Here is a 17,083-nt window from a genome sequence, read left to right on the forward strand (position 1 = left end):
CCGCGACCCTGAAAAAATATATATAAATAAATAAATACAATTATAAAAAATAATAATAAATATAAAAAAGTGAAGGACATTATTAGAAGTAGATATCTACAAACTGTGGACATACAGGTTTGTGTATGAGTTACTCATCTTTTAAACGAATCAGTCCACGCAGTTCTCCAGTAGACAACAAATCCCGTCATGCTCTGGCGTCCAACGCCCATAACCGTTGCGGCTTTGACCAATAGGAGCGCTGGGAGGTCGTGACGCGGCGCTGGTGTGGACTGTGGAGGAGCTTGGCTCGGCTGTAGTGAGAGGAACTGAACTCAGCGGAGACGCGGAGCTCACTCACAACCCATTGACAGCGTCCATGCGCCCGGCTCTGCTCTGGTGTTAAGCCCGGTCCGTGTGTGTTTGTCTGTTTAGAGCTTGGTCTGCGCTGAGCGCTCGGGGCTGACCCCGCCGAAGCGTTAACAACATGCCGGTCCGTACGGAGCGCTGCTGCTCCCCCGCGGCCTGCGGAGCCTCGGCCTCTCTGCTGCCGCCGCCACCGATCAACACGCAGCAGCCCGGCGTTGCCACCTCCCTCCTGTACAGCGGCTCGCAGTTCCGCGGGCACCAGAAGAGCAAGGGAAACTCCTACGACGTCGAAGTAGTTCTACAGGTAAAATACCCACTTCAAAAATCAACTCGCTAGTTAACCGTCACTTGGGTCGGACTTTCTGGTTTATATTCGTCGCATTTTGCTGCTTCTCATCTCGTCAAACGCAACTGAGTTTTTTTTAGTGTGTCACTTGTTTGCTAACAGACGTTTGAGCGTTCATTGAGCTATGCTAGTTTACTCCAGCAATACAGTGGCCGAGTCCCAAAACAGCACTGTGGCCCCTACGTAGTGAGTTATCTACATGTATGACCGTTTTATACTCTGGAGTATTTGGTAAGACCAGTTAGTTTTCCTGGCCTCATGACCAGACGCACACAAATGTAGACAGGGTTAAAAAGTTAATGAGAATGTCCAAGTAAAACTGGGCTTGTTTGAATACGGTGAAATGGACAGTTTGACCCATGTAACACCACTTGTGTTGTATTAATGTAAACTGTATTCAGTCTGTTATAAATATTAATGCCGTTCCAGACGAATAACCATACGTTAACTGAACGTATTTGTGTGAGGAAGACAATATTTAATAACTCACGTAGTGCAGAATGCAGGGAGCTTGAAGCCAACTGAGACGCAGCTAGTGTCAGTTGCCATAGCTAGCTCGTTAGCCTGACCTAATAATTCAAACAGGCTGAATTACGTGATGGTATTTGTGGACACTGGTCTCTTTGTTAGTTTCATGGTGTGTAATTGAGTGTCACTAGGGAGAGTTATCATTTTGAAGTGTCTGGACAGGTTCCTAATGTAACAGAAGGCCATTCTCGAAGTTTGTACATTTCGGCCTGATGTGTGCCTCACTGTGGGTATCTCTCTGGCCCAAATTTTCTGCTTATAACATAAGTGTGAAGTGGTACCAAGCCCTATATGTTCACGAAGTGAAGACTCACTCTCTCTCCTCTCCTTTACTTGTAGCATGTGACTATGGAGGACTCATATTTGTGTGGATACCTCAAGATCAAAGGTCTAACCGAGGTGAGGTGCTGCCCACTTTCTTATGACAAAATATTAGCATATATCCTATGGTAAAATATTAGCAGAAGTACAACAGAGTAATAATAAAAAATGGCATATGTAGCAGATGCATTCTGGAACCCCCTTGGGAGTTCTCCAATTCATCCAGTCCAGGAACCAACCATTAGCTAACTAATTAATTAATTAAGTCGGTAACTGAATATTTTTGTCTCTGATGTAATTGAGTATGTCACTGTCAAATATTCAAAGGTACAACATGAACATATTAAATTAAAAGTTTCAATATTGGCCCACTTAGTGCATTGGCGTAGATCCAAATTTTACACAGTTCTCTGGGGTCTTATAAAATATCTGTGATATGATTTTGATACAATACCACTAGGACCAAACCACAGCCTTGTTTAGAATGACTGGTTGCGCTTCTGTTCCTCTAAATGAGTATTTACTTCAAATGCTAGTGAGATCAGGATTGAAGTGCTGGTTATTATCCATTCTCATTTTTGCTGCATTTAGTCAGTACATTTATTCCTCAGTACTTATCTATTTTGCTCGGTTTAACCTTGTAAATGCGGGTCTTGTGCTGGGATTGGAGAGACTAAGATGAGGGTTCAGGACAGTTTACAGACTTGGGTAGATCACAAACAACCGATCGGATTGTTTTTATTTTAGTTTGTGGGTGGGTGGGAGCTGCAGATCCTCAAATAAATGTGCTAATGCACTGAAGGTTTTTTCTTTTTATAAATATGTTCCCTTAAATATTTTTGATAAATTAACAAAGGTATACACATGTTGACTTTTATTTTTTTCTTTGGTAAATACCTTGACTTGAACCTTCACTTTAGCCATGTACAGATTTTGTTTCTCCAAACTAGTATGTTGTCAGGAAGAGACAAAACATTCTTAATGGAAATTAAAGTAAAATTTTATTTTGATTAATTTTCGAGCATTTTTTAGATTGACCCATTCATCATTAACCGTTCATGCAGGGACAAATAAGGGGTATTTACAGATTATTTTGAATACATAAATGAAGATATAAGATCTTCTTCAGACAGGTGTATCTTTTGGAAAATACTGCTTATGGTTTACATAGATACAGGGATTAAAACTAGTCCTGTGCTATGCAGCATTTTGAAAGGATATTCCTCATTTATTGGAATGTGCAGCCCTACCCTAGGCCTAATCCCTGTCTGGGAAAGTTTCTGATTTTGACAGGAGCACACTTTATGCAAAAGAGTCCCCTAAGTCTGTGGTTTTCATTGCTGCACTACACTTTACTGTTCTCATTCCTGATTCAGCAGTACAGCTACGGCACAAGGTTGGCATGTTGTTAAAAGCATTGTGTTGAAGTAGGAATACATTAAAAAAACACTAGCCCAAGTGTTCAGCAAACTGCTTTACAATCGTAAATGGTTTTTCTCTCAGTTTTGTAAACAGTACAATTCACTTTGTTTTGGTCCAGGTCTCTGTCTGTTGTCGTCCACATTGTTGGTTTTGAAATACAGTGACAAGGCACATTGTGATTGCTATGCGTTTTCTTTCACCAGCTTAGTTTATTTTGCTGCTCCTGTTTTGCTTGGCAACAACTGTTAATCAAAACCCATAATATATTTGATTTAAATTAACTTTAGAGTCAAAGATGAGCCCTGCTGTGGCAGTGACTACTATTTCACTGGTACTTGATAAATGCCCTGCACATTTAAATGGAAACAAATCTTCGATAGAACATTAGATGGTTTCACTTGTATGCATTTAATATGAATGACCAGGAAAGCACGTAACAAATATGCAGCTTTTGACTTCATAAATAAATCCCAAGTGTGTACATGCCCTGGCTATTAAACCTCCTATTAGATCCCTCCATAACAGACCATGCTACGAGCGACACACAAACATTAAATGATTTGTAATATTCTGTTGTGGGTAAAGGCGGTTTTTATCAGAACATGCACTGTCAGTGGCAAAGGTGAGCACAGTGGAGTGATTTGTGAGCTCAGTTTGATTAGCCAAAGGGCTAATTAGCTTATTAGCATCAGCTAACAACAATATAAAGACAGACGTAAATATGATTTATACAGTTTCCTGATAGACCCCTTTAACATGTGTTTATTTACAGCTAGTGGGGAATAAGTGGTGATGAAATATTATGTAAATCTTTCCTGTGGATCTGTACACTTGTATGTGTTCTGATAAATATTGTACATAAAAATATAATAAGATTAACATGAACACAAAATACTTTGTATTCACACTAGCATATGATATATAATATGACATGACATGTAGGCCTGTCGCAATAGCCATTTTTATGATCAATATATTGTCCCTGAAATAATTGCAAACAATATTATTGTAATTTTAAGACCATTTTATATAGCTGCCATCGTGATAATATCTACAATTTAAACCCCCCTTTAAACAGCAATGACATTTTAGCAAAAATGTATTTCAGTCTTTCTGCAGGATATTAACAAGCATTAAAAATTGGTAAAAGGATATTTTGAAAATTAAGCCTTAAATGTCATTAAACAGCATTTAAAGTAGATTAAAAATGCGTTAAAAATATAGATAATTTTAAAGAAAGTAAAATGTAGGGATTAATTAATGTGCCATGCTTTTGACGGTTGATGAGGTGCTGTTCTGTTGTGATCTCGTGTCTGAGGTGAACAATATCGACACCCGGTGGCAGAAAAGAGAGTTACACCTTGTGAAATACAAGAGAAATCATCAAAGCCTCTTTCTTCTCATCCTCCACTTCTAAAGTCATAGTCACTGCACCTGAAGAAACTACCCTGAAATGCGTGTCCGCTGTAGCAAAGCTTCGCGCTCATGGTTTTACTGTCAAAAAGCAAATGAGTAAAGAAATAAAAATGATAAAACTTTTGCGAATATTAAACTGAAGAGTAATTAAATGTCTGGTTGTTTAAAAACAAACCACTTTTATGTCATAAATTAAAACAGCATTAAAATCACATTTAAGCCAAAAATAGAAAAAACTGTTCAAATGCTGAAAGAACTAAAGAAGAAAAAGTAGGTATTGATGGAGATGTATGTCAGCCTTCAGAAGGATGCTGATCAACTTGCTGAACAGGCCAGAGTTGGAACTGAAAACCAGGTGCTTTCCCACCACATGGGCCCAGCTTTACACGACTCGACACGTCTTGGCTCAGCACTAGTGCTGTGCGGATCGATACTGAAATATCAATGCCTCAAACACCAGAACCTTATGCTCTGAAATTGATTCTCAAATCAAAATATCGATACTTTTGATGCTTCAGTTATTTCCGGTAATGTATATCATTAACAGGAACACAGTGGAAAGTAATTAAACTATTGAGATCTTGTCTAATGATAAGCAGTTGGTGGGAACTACTTTTTCTTCCACCTGGGTAGGCACCTAATGCATAAGTGTAGCAGCACGCTAATCAGTCAGTCAGTCACTCAGTCTGTAAACAGACACAATGGCAGAGCGTAACCAGAGTCACGTGTGGAGCTGTATCAGCTCCACCAACAGCCAAGACGCGGTTTGTGATGTGGCAACACAAAAAACCTTGTGAAACACCTCGGGTTAAACCACAACACACAGTGTGAGGTATTTATGATGAGGCAGACATAAAAGAGTGCACAGTGTCAGGCGCTGCTGTTAGGGCGACAGACGTCTCTGGCAGCGTCCTTCGGTGCTGCAGACAGGCATTATCCAGGTACAGGGGGAGAAAATGTGGAGATTTAAGCAAGTTTAATAAATATGGTTATGAAATAAATTATTAACAAAATAAATACATGCTTCAACAGATAGCTACATGGCTGAGATAATTACATAGGCAAAAAGCATAGATTTATTCAGGTAAGTTTTCCTAAAGAATTGATGATTTAAAGTTGATTACACAAACTAGGTGTCATTAAATTATACAGAGCAATTGCGATAAAACAGCTGTGGTGCACTTTGAAAAATATATACTAGAAAAGATGGATTAAGGAAATACAATTTTATCTGTGAAATATATCTGTTATTTACATTCGGTCTAATTTGCGTTAATTGTTAACAGGTTAATGTAGCAGTCACACAGCTCCAGGGACCTGGAGGTTGTGGGTTTGATTCCCACTCCGGGTGACTGTCTGTGAGGAGTGTGGGGTGTTCTCCCCGTGTCTGCGTGGGTTTCCTCCGGGTGACTGTCTGTGAGGAGTGTAGTGTGTTCTCCCTGTGTCTGCGTGGGTTTCCTCCGGGTGACTGTCTGTGAGGAGTGTAGTGTGTTCTCCCTGTGTCTGCGTGGGTTTCCTCCGGGTGACTGTCTGTGAGGAGTGTAGTGTGTTCTCCCTGTGTCTGCGTGGGTTTCCTCCGGATGACTGTCTGTGAGGAGTGTGGTGTGTTCTCTCTGTGTCTGTGTGGGTTTCCTCCCACACAGGAAAACCTCAACAATGGTGGCAGTAAAGTTAGGCACTGTTTACTCATCGTGTATTCTCGTGGTGTTATTGTTTTTTGGACTGAATATGGCTTCCCGCCCCTGTTCTCACAGATCAGTTTTACTTGTTGCACATTTGGCTTTGACAGGAAATTTGTCAACCCAAAGAACACATAAACCTCTTCAAAACACCTCGAGGTAAAGTTACAAGCTGCAGTTGTGAGTCCGATAAAATAAATGTGAAGGCTGCTATAACTTAAAACATTTTGCAAGTGGCGAGTTTGTGCTGGGGCGGCACGGTGGCGCAGCAGGTAGTGTCGCAGTCACACACCTCCAGGGGCCTGGAGGTTGTGGGTTCAATTCCCGCTCCGGGTGACTTTCTGTGAGGAGTTGGTGTGTTCTCCCCGTGGGTTTCCTCCGGGTGCTCCGGCTTCCTCCCACAGTCCAAAAACACACGTTGGTAGGTGGATTGGCGACTCAAAAGTGTCCGTAGGTGTGAATGAATATGTGTGTGTTGCCCTGTGAAGGACTGGCGCCCCCTCCAGGGTGTATTCCCGCCTTGCGCCCAATGATTCCAGGTAGGCTCTGGACCCCCGCGACCCTGAATTGGATAAGCGCTTACAGATAATGAATGAATGAATGAGTTTGTGCTGGATTTGAATGAGCTCTGTATTTCCTGGTGATTGACATGGCTCTGGCCAATCGGTGCTCTGCAGGGTTTACACATCAACATTTAGTACCTACTCTGCATTGGCTGGAACCCAGAGTGAGCTGGGACTGAAGGATTCAAGAAAACTTTGTCATTCGCATCAAATGTGGTACATGGGGTGGAACGAAATTGTGATCTCAGGATCCAGTTTCATCTAAAGAGCTATAATACTAAAAAAAAATGTAATTATTTTTATATAAAAGAAACGAATATTGATATGTACAAAATAAATATGGAATGGAATATGGAAGGTCAACAATATAAATATGGAATACAGAATGTAAGAATGAATGAATAGGACACTTTGCTACGGCTAAGTGTAGATAGTGTCGAGTGAGTAAAGTGACGGTCCTCAAAGTGTCGTTGCAGTGCATTAGTGTTGTGCTAGGTGGTGGAGTTTACAAGTCTTACAGCTTCTGGAATGAAGCTGCTTCTCAATCTGTTCGTTCTACACTTTATGGTCCGCAGCCTCCTACCAGAGGGGAGCGGGACAAAAAGTGAGTGTGCTGGGTGGGTGGGGTCCTTCATGATGCAGGGGGCCCTCTTTCTGCATCTGGAGGTGTAGATGTCAGTAGTGGTGGGGAGGCTGACTCTGACTCAACAGACCTCTGTGCTGCCTTCTGCAGCAGAGCAGCTTCCGTGCCACACGTTGATGCTGGAGCACAGGGCGCTCTCCACCACACGTGTAGAAGGAGGCGAGGACTGAGCTCCCGAGTCCAGCTCGCCTCAGCTGCCTGAGGAAGTCGTTGATGTGCCTTCCTGACCAGACTGGAAGTGTTGTTGCTCCAGGTGAGGTTGTTGCTCAGTTGCACACCCAAGTACCTTTAGCTGGAGACCACTTCCACAGCAGATCCTCCAATGTGTAGGGGGAGGTGGGCGTGTCTGCCCTTTCTGAAGTCCACAACCATCTCCTTTGTCTTGTTTACGTTGATGCAGAGGTGAGGTTGTTCTTTCTGCACCAGCCCTTCAGGTGTTCCACCTTCTGCCTGTAGCCGGTCTCGTCACTGTTTGTGATGCATCCAGTCACTGCCGTGTCATCCGCAAATTTTACAATATGACAGCCTGGATGGATAGGTGAGCAGTGTGAACAGGAGGGGGCTCAACACAGCCCTGAGGGGAGCCAGTGCTGAGGACAGTGGTTGTGGATCCTCATAGACTGGGGTTTATTTGTCAGGGTCTGGGGTACCATGGTGTTAAAAGCAGAAGTGAAGTCCACAAAGAGCATACAGACATAGGAGTTCTTCTGCTCCTGGTGGGTGAGAGCAGTGTGGACCACAGATCGGTTCTTCCTGTATGCATACTGGTGTGTATCCACAGTGACGTTGATGGTGGCTTTGATGTGGGTCACGACCAGTCTTTCAAAGCATTTTGTGGCTATTGGCGTGAGGGCTATTGGCCAGTGGTCATAAGCATAAAACCTACCCGGGACCAGGTACCAGATTTGGCCAGTGGAAAAGCAAATGAGTCGTGACGAGTCGGGTAAAATCATGTAGGTTCCATGCAGTGGAAAAGCACCATAAGGCACATGCATTAATTCTAGCACTTGAAAGTTGCACACATTAAGTTCTAGCTTTTAAATGTAGAGTTGCAGGGTTTTTTCTTAATTGTTCAGACTTTGAATTTGAAATTATTGATGTATTCTCTATATAGTTAAGCAATAAAACACTTGAGATATGTGCGGTAACATGAGATATTGACACTGAATGTAGAGTCCTGAATGTCAGTACATTAGTGCAATAATCTCATGTTAAAGGACCTCAAGTATATTATTGTACCATTTTCAACCAAACTCTTTGAGAAGTTTTTATAACCTTGGAGCTTTCCAGCAAACTGGACTGGGTTGATGGGAACCAAGGCTGTGTTATTGGATCAGTTTTAAACAGCAAAGCACTAGAGCCGTAGATAAATTGATAGTAACAGTTAATCTACTGTTTACAGGGTTCAGACAGTAGTGATATATATGGATGCGTGTATGTATATGTAATCACTGTATGACTCTCATTGTCTGTTAGTACATTTATTTTCTACGTCTTCTGAGATCACTTGATAAAATGCGCTGTATGTAAATTAATCTATGTTTTTGCCTAAGCTCTGTGTTATTTGCTTCTAGGAGTATCCCACCCTCACTACATTCTTTGCTGGGGAGATCATCAGTCAGAAACGACCCTTTCTAACTAGGAAATGGGACGCGGATGAGGATGTTGATCGTAAACACTGGGTAATTAAATCATCTTACAATCCAATATGTGTTTTACAATTGTGTTCGTTTTAAAGCAGATGTTAATGATGTATGATGAATGACTGTATTTGGAATACTGCAGTTTCAAAGCAGAAATTCTCTGTCATGGCATTCATTTTTGTAGAGTGTCTCCTAGCAGACTGAAAAAGCACCACACAGACATGTTAACAATTATTTAAAAAAAAAAAAAAAGCTTGAGGTTTACTGGGGCCTTGGTCTTTAAAGTTCTATTATTTTCTACACCATTTTTAGAACTTAATAATATATAACAGAGATGCGGATATGCACATCTATGTCCGAGGCCATGGTTACCTTCTTGAAAAAAATGGCATGTTCCATTCAGGTAGGGCGTGAGAACCTACTTTAAGTGGTTCTCTGGGTAATATAGAAGAGGGATTGGAGGAGGAGCTGGTGGAATTTGCAAGGGACAGAAATGCCTGGGCTGCTTTGTTTGATCTGTTGCCACCACCACCCAGAAATGCGTTAAGAAGAGATGATGATGATGATGATTATTCTAATAAAACATATCTATTTCTGGCTGTAATCATACAAGTTTATTCAGAAACACAATTGCAATCATCAGTATTCTTTCTTTTTAAAGGTTTTAATTCTAGAATTGTAGAAATTGATGAGTAATTAATAAATGTCACAGTAATAGTGTCGCAGTCGCACAGCTCCAGGGACCTGGAGGTTGTTGGTTTGATTCCCGCTCCGGGTGACTGTCTGTGAGGAGTGTGGTGTGTTCTTCCCGTGTCTCTGTGGGTTTCCTCCGGGTGACTGTCTGTGAGGAGTGTGGTGTGTTCTTCCCGTGTCTGTGTGGGTTTCCTCCGGGTGACTGTCTGTGAGGAGTGTGGTGTGTTCTTCCCGTGTCTGTGTGGGTTTCCTCCGGGTGACTGTCTGTGAGGAGTGTGGTGTGTTCTTCCTGTGTCTGCGTGGGTTTCCTCCGGGTGCTCCGGTTCCCCCCCCACAGTCCAAAAACACCCGTTGGTAGGTGGATTGGCGACTCAAAAATGTGAATGTGTATTGTTCTGTGAAGGACTGGCGCCCCCTCCAGGGAGTATTCCTGCTTTGCGCCCAATGATTCCAGGTAGGCTCTGGACCCACCGCGACCCTGAACTGGATTAGTGGTTATAGATAATGAATGAATTGTTACCCAGTGATTTAAATGTTTGCTTTTTTTATGGCTCTAAACATTCATATTGGTTTTCCTTTAACTTCTCAGGGGAAGTTTCAGGCATTTTATCAGTATGCAAAAAGCTTTAATTCTGATGATTTTGATTATGAAGAATTGAAGAACAGCGACTTTGTCTTCATGCGATGGAAGGTATAGTACAGTTTTATATTAGTTTGTAGCATAGTGTGAAATAGAATGACTGACTGTTGAACTGGGTATTAAATAAAACCAAAAGGTGAAGTGTTTTTCTAAACCCCCCCACTTTTCACTGTGTGCAGGAGCAGTTCCTGGTCCCAGACCACACAATCAAAGACATCAGTGGTGCTTCCTTTGCTGGCTTCTACTACATCTGCTTCCAGAAGTCCACTGCGACCATTGAGGGTTTCTACTACCACAGGAGCTCTGAATGGTACTGACCTAATAACTTGACTAATTATTAACAGATATTTTATGTACCTTGTAGACAGTTACATTAGAATGACTGTTCCCGATATGTTTATTTATATATATATATATTATATTACTTATGAAATATCCCTTTATTCTAATTTTATTGCTCCTCAAACTGATCACGCAGATTACAACTGTCTTATATTTATTTTGCTTTTTCAGGTATCAGTCCCTCAACCTCACCCATGTCCCCGAACACAGTGCACCCATATATGAGTTCCGGTGACGCTAGAGCCCTCTCACGGCTGAAAGAGGGTGAAACTATGGCAGACAGGGAAAAGTATTTTGGTGTTAAGGGAATGAAGAGCTGTCTAAATATGCCAAGGACTCAGCCATTTTCTCTCCTTACTATGAGGATGACAAAGATGGACAAATGGATGGATGGATGAATCAATAGAGAACTCATTCAAATGAGCAAGTCTTCACAGGCAACAAGTGGATCAGTGTGTTGGATTTTGGGATTTGCAACAGTGTTGTTTTTGTTTGTCTCCCCCTCATTTCTTTCATTTTTGTTTCCTGGTTTTTAAAGCCATCTTAGATGTCCTTTTTACCTTTTAGCCTGTGTTTTGGGATTAAAGCTACCATTTTTTTTCTTTTTCTTCTTGATGGAGAAGCAAATTCTTGAAGTATTTTTGATTTCTTGACATGGTCAATGAAAAATTGGGCTTGGCAAAATCAGGTCAGCACATGCAGGCGATTACAATTTGTTTTAACTTATGGATAACTTTTGGGTTTTTTTTATTTTAAAAAAAGTCAATATAAAGGAAGTGGGACCTAACTGAAATTGATAAATGGAGTTTAATGTGGAATACGGCAGTAAGAGCTGCAGTGCAGCAAATGCAAAAAGTCTATAAAAACCGCCCTTAAGTGACAAGGTTTATGATGTCAGTGTTCCTGGAGTTTAAGGATGATAGTTATATGAGAAAAGTCTCACAACAGATTAGAATGGAGAGCCTTTCAGCACCCCTACTGATGTAGTTTTAAAATCACTGCTTGTATTTAAATCCCAAACAAACCAGTGGGGTCCCTTTCTGCTTGTTAGTGTGATTGCAAATATATATATATCTAAAAATATATATAATATATATTTTGTTATGAAATTGAATCAGATGTCTTGGAAAGACGTATTTTATATCCCACAGTGGTAAAGTTATAAGCTGCTTCAGGTTGTTGTGGGTTTTGTTTTTTTGCCCCACCCCCCCACCACCACCACCACTCCTTTCTCTTTAGAAAGCTTTTTGACAATACTTTCATGCTCAGTTTTGCTATGCAATGTTAAAGAAAATCTCAGCTTGTAAGCATTCAGTGCATCTCAGACCCTCACTTTGTTTGAAATTGTTCTCACCAATAGTATTTTTCACAACTGTACACAGCCATGAGAGTATTGGTTGGTATGCTTTCGGACATTCGTTGGCGTATCAGTTTTGGACGTTTGGAGGTAAAGCTGAAAAGGACTTGGAAGCAAACAAAGCAGAGCAAAGTGTCTTTTTAAATGTCCATCTTGAGCGGAGGACAGGGATTAACCTGGCAGTGATCCGTGTCTATAATATAGAATTAATTTGTTGGATAGACATGTAATATTACTGTGTGAGCTGAACTGTTCACGTATTTGAACCCAAGTAACGCACAAAAAGAAATTTTAAAAGGCTAAAGGCCTTACAGAAACCCATTTGACACTTTTGGAAAGAGTTATTATTTTATTTTATTTTTTTAATGTGATGAACAAATGTGTGTGTAATGATTTGAACTGATGTACCTGTTGCAGAGGAAAAAGCGTACCCACAGAGATCAATACTCCGAAGCTTTAGTCAAACCATTTGCCTTAAAAGTCAAATGTTTGTATATAGTACCTTTTTTTTTTAAGTAAGTGTTGGACTGATTCTGTATAGACAGGAAAAGTGTTTCGGATGAGAAATTTATGCAAGCTTTGCGGGTATGTAATGATTGCGGCTGGTAGATGGAATGAAATATGTGAAGCCTCAGTAGCCAAAACATCCTCCAGGCTTTTAGCAGCACATCAGGTGATGCTTAATATATAAACCCATAATTCAAAAGTGCTTCTGTCTGGTTTTGGCCTTTTTGGTTTCAGGTTATATTACGTTGTGGAATAAGATGGAGGGGCAAGTGGTGAAGGAGTCAAATGTGTTTAACACTGATTTCCACATTGTGAAATGGTGCATCACAGTAAGATGCGGCGATGTCTCTCATACCAGCAGTTTGGGTTTACTTAAATATTTAAGGAGGCCTGTGAAGGATTAAACCTAGTCTTAGACTAAAATACAGATCTACAGAGTTTAGTTCTAGCTTTATTCTAACACATCTGATCTAGTCCTACCCTGAGATGGTTGAAATGGAACTTTGTAGAAGGGGAGGTCTCCTGCAGTGGATCGAGAAGGAAGGCCTGGTCTAAGATCAGATCAAAACTGGGCCCTAAATGCCTAATTTCCGATTAATCTTGTCCCTCTCACTCTGTTTGAAGATTTATTTTTTTAGCTGCCTTCAGATGTGTGGAAAGCAACAAAAATCTTTACTTACTGACTGCAGGGATTGCAGACTAAACAAGTTTAATAATATATGAAGAATTTTATAGATAAGCTAATGAGCAGCCTAGCTTTCAGAACAGACGTGCTTATTGGCTAGCAGAATTTGGTGGATATCGTTATTGAATTTCAGTACCCAGCCCAGAAAAAGTTGAAGCATCAATGAGTAAAAGTGATGATCTTGGGGCACCTTGGTCCCTCATTGCCCTGAGGCAGTCCTCGTACTGAAAGTACTGCACATGACGAGAGGCTTTCTACAAAGGTTTCTAGTATAGATTGCTTTAAGAAAAGATGTATGAAATGTGTATGCACCGTGTAATATTGACCCAAGAGTGGTGTACATAAAGTTGTTTTTGATGACTTGGTTCCTTAAAGTAAATGATGTTCTAATTGAAACAAAATTATAAAAAGAGATTATAGTCTATATAAGGACTCCTCCTTGAAGTAACATAAGCTCATGACAGTCTTCTGTGGTTTTCATCCACCACCCGGGACGTTCGCATGGAGAAAGGTTTAGGTCATGGGGTTTTGTTGTTATGGACAAAGTTACAAGTTTAACTGAAGTTAAATGGATGAGCTTTGTTTCATTTACATTGCAATAAAAAAAACAAAAACTTTTCTCCAATATGTTTCCTGATTTTCTTCTCATTTTATAGTCATTGCTGCAGGTCTTCATCTTGCAAAGTGCATGGCTTTTATGGTAATGGCAGTGGCAAACAAGTTCTTCTATTACAGGAATTTTTATTTAAAGGGAGTTTGACTCTTATTCATTCGTTGTAAGTGCTTATCCAGTTTGAGTCACAGCCTACTCGGGATCACTGGGCACGAGGCAGGAACACACCCTGGAGGGGGCACCAGCGTATATACTAACGTATACTGGTATTTCTTTAAAGTGATAGTCACCGGAAATTGTGATTTCTACCCTACCAGTTCATGCTATATTCATGTTATATAAAAGTTTAACCCACTGGTAAACCTAAACTGAGATTTTATATGCAATGTTTATACCAGTAAGAAGCCTTTTATTTATGTTTAAAAAATGTTTGGTAGTGTTAATTTTTTTAAAAAATATCTGGTGTCAAATTTTCATTCATTCATTATCTGTAGCCCTTATCCACTTCAGGGTCGCAGTGGGTCCAGAGCCTACCTGGAATCATTGGGCGCAAGGCAGGAATACACCCTGGAGGGGGCGCCAGTCCTTCACAGGGCAACACACACTCACACACACCTACGGACACTTTTGAGTCGCCAATCCACCTACCAACGTGTGTTTTTGGACTGTGGGAGGAAACCGGAGGAAACCCACGCAGACACAGGGAGAACACACCACACTCCTCACCGACAGTCACCCGGAGGAAAGCCACGCGGACACAGGGAGAACACACCACACTCCTCACAGACAGTCACCCGCAGGAAACCCACACAGACACAGGGAGAACACACTACAGTCCTCACAGACAGTCACCCGGAGGAAACCCATGCTGACACAGGGAGAACACACCACACTCCTCACAGTCACCCGGAGGAAACCCATGCTGACACAGGGAGAACACACCACACTCCTGAAGATTAAAATGTTATTTTGGATCGTTCTTAAAATAATTAAAATTTAAAAATATCCAAAAGGTCCAAAATACACCCTCCCTCTTCGGGGAAACGTGCTCGTTCCGGGAGCTTTGCAAAAACCAGTCGAGTTAAGTTCAAAGCAAATCAAAGTATTTATTTAACAATACTGGATCCAGGAGAACTTAATACATGAAAAAACAGCCTAATGCCCTTCCACGCAAAGTTCTGAGCTCCACCCGGTCTGACTCCACAGTTATACCCCATATGACGTATAGCCTGGTGGTGAGGCGTTTCTGGCTGATTAACATATATTAATATGCATAATAAGACATGTTAGTACTCAGGTTTTTCGCGTGCGAGTTTCACATGCACCTGTGACCCCAAAAGCATTCATTATTAGCCAGGGTGACAAGTACCTTTCCTTTCCCATGGCTTTTTCCTAGAAAAGATTTAGTGATCTTGGCTAATGGACTTCAGGGTCAAAATGGCCCTAAAGTTCAGCCCCCCCTGGCTAACACTTGTAATTTATGTAAGCTTGGTAAAAGCCTAAGTGCACCTCTGTTCAATGTTAAGTGTTTAAGAATTTAGAAAGGTGTGTATATCATGCCAGTTAGTGTGCAGAATCTAAAATGTTTACTATATGTGTAAATGCTGGTTAGTTATTCATATGAGTGCATATAAAATACAAGTTCTCATACAATGTATATGTAATTATAATTTCTAATTTTAACTAAACATTTAAGAATATTTGTCCACTAACACAAAGTAATAAAATTGTTTTCTACAACACTCCTCACAGTCACCCGGAGGAAACCCACGCAGACACAGGGAGAACACACCACACTCCTCACAGACAGTCACTCAGAGCGGGAATCGAACCCACAACCTCCAGGTCCCTGCAACTGTGTGACTGCGACACCTACCTGCTGCTACATTTTTGTTCTAGGGCAGCACAGAGGTGCAGCAGGTAGTGTCGCAGTCACACATTTGCAGGGACCTGGAGGTTGTAGGTTCAAGTCCCACTCTGGGTGACTGTGAGGAGTTTGGTGTGTTCTCGGCGGAGGGGCGGTTACAGATGAATAAATGAAAAAAAAAACTTTGTCCTAAATGGTGTCTAATTGAATCAAAATACAGGAAAACAGTCAAATTAGTAACCATTTATTATTTATATTATTAGAAATAGAAGCACTGGAACTTCTAGAAACGTTCTAGCATCACCACCTCTGATGAATTCTGACTTCAAACACATCACTTGTTATAATTATACAGACATTCTGAAGAATAGTGGAATTGCCTTTTAACTACTAAACAGTGATGCAGTGGTAGTTTAAATGGCACTATCTCTCTGATGCACTGTATACTGTGTTATAGCATTAACTGAATATAAGCTATTTACCTCTCAAAGAGCCATTTGGACCCCCTCCACACAGTAAAGTCTAAATGAAATAACACTGCGCATAACAGGGGTTTTTTTGCCTTTGTGCTGTGTATAAACAAACTACACTGTGTTACATTTATGAAATCAAAGAACGACTGCAGAGAAAATGAAATAACATTTCTGCATGCAACAAAACATTTTAACTTTTAAAAAAGACGTTGTGTTGACGGTTAAGTAAAATACTCAATGTCTATTTGAGTCCTTGTAGTAATGAAAAAAAACGTTGAACTTACATTATCCACTGGCAGCAAACAATACTGTCCTCTCTCTGCGTGCAGTCAGCGGTCAAAACATTCAAGAAACCGCACAATGACGGGTGTCGCACATTGGAAGTTGTGACGTGTATTACGAGCGACAAAAATATTTTAAATATTAAATTTTAAAATATTTTAGATGTTACAAGATCGCCATAATCTTCATATAATTACATTTTAAAAATGAACGAACCAAAATAATATGCATTTTAATTAAATAATCATTAATTATTTTCCACAGGGATCAAAGAGCCGCGGGTTGCCGACCCCTGAGCTATTTGAACTGAGCTAATCAGTTAGCAAGCTGTATCTGTAAGTAATTCATTTCAAGAATTTATTTTAACCAGTAGATGGCAGTGCTGTTACATTTACTTGTCTGTTTAAAAATAATTCTTCATTTATGTATTCATTCATTTTCTGGTTTGGTTCAGGGAGCCAACCCAGTTTATTATTATTATTATTATTATTATTTATTTATTTTTAATTTATTTATTTTATTTATTTTTTTCAGTTTTCAAAGTTTTCATGAATTATATGTAGACATGCAGAGTGACCGATGTGGAAAAAGTAGTTGTAGGTTTTGTACAGTGCTGGGAATAGGAAAATGGGCTTTTGATGATTACAGGACACACACACACACACACACACACACACACACACACTGTAACCTTTTTTCCTCTTTTTCATTTTTA

General features: G+C 40.5%; 1 protein-coding gene across 1 annotated transcript; it reads left to right on the forward strand.

Moving 5' to 3' along the window:
- Positions 1 to 232: 232 nt before the first annotated feature.
- gid4 (GID complex subunit 4 homolog) lies at positions 233 to 13,736 on the forward strand. Its single transcript, XM_066642647.1, has 6 exons — positions 233 to 652; positions 1,562 to 1,621; positions 8,841 to 8,948; positions 10,192 to 10,293; positions 10,422 to 10,552; positions 10,756 to 13,736. The coding sequence occupies exons 1-6, from the start codon at positions 467 to 469 to the stop codon at positions 10,817 to 10,819; spliced, it is 651 nt and encodes a 216-aa protein (XP_066498744.1). The 5' UTR covers positions 233 to 466; the 3' UTR covers positions 10,820 to 13,736.
- The last annotated feature ends 3,347 nt before the right edge of the window (positions 13,737 to 17,083 follow it).

Source organism: Hoplias malabaricus, chromosome 13 (assembly GCF_029633855.1).
Source record: "Hoplias malabaricus isolate fHopMal1 chromosome 13, fHopMal1.hap1, whole genome shotgun sequence".
Classification (NCBI taxonomy): Eukaryota; Metazoa; Chordata; class Actinopteri; order Characiformes; family Erythrinidae; genus Hoplias; species Hoplias malabaricus.

What these genes read in the sequence shown, in the direction of transcription:
- gid4 (XM_066642647.1), top strand. Translation starts at nt 467, where the DNA reads ATGCCGGTCCGTACGGAGCGCTGCTGCTCCCCCGCGGCCTGCGGAGCC. An exon ending in AGATCAAAGGTCTAACCGAG is followed by an intron (nt 1,622 to 8,840) that starts GTGAGGTGCTGC and finishes ATTTGCTTCTAG; the next exon opens with GAGTATCCCACCCTCACTAC. An exon ending in TACCACAGGAGCTCTGAATG is followed by an intron (nt 10,553 to 10,755) that starts GTACTGACCTAA and finishes TTGCTTTTTCAG; the next exon opens with GTATCAGTCCCTCAACCTCA.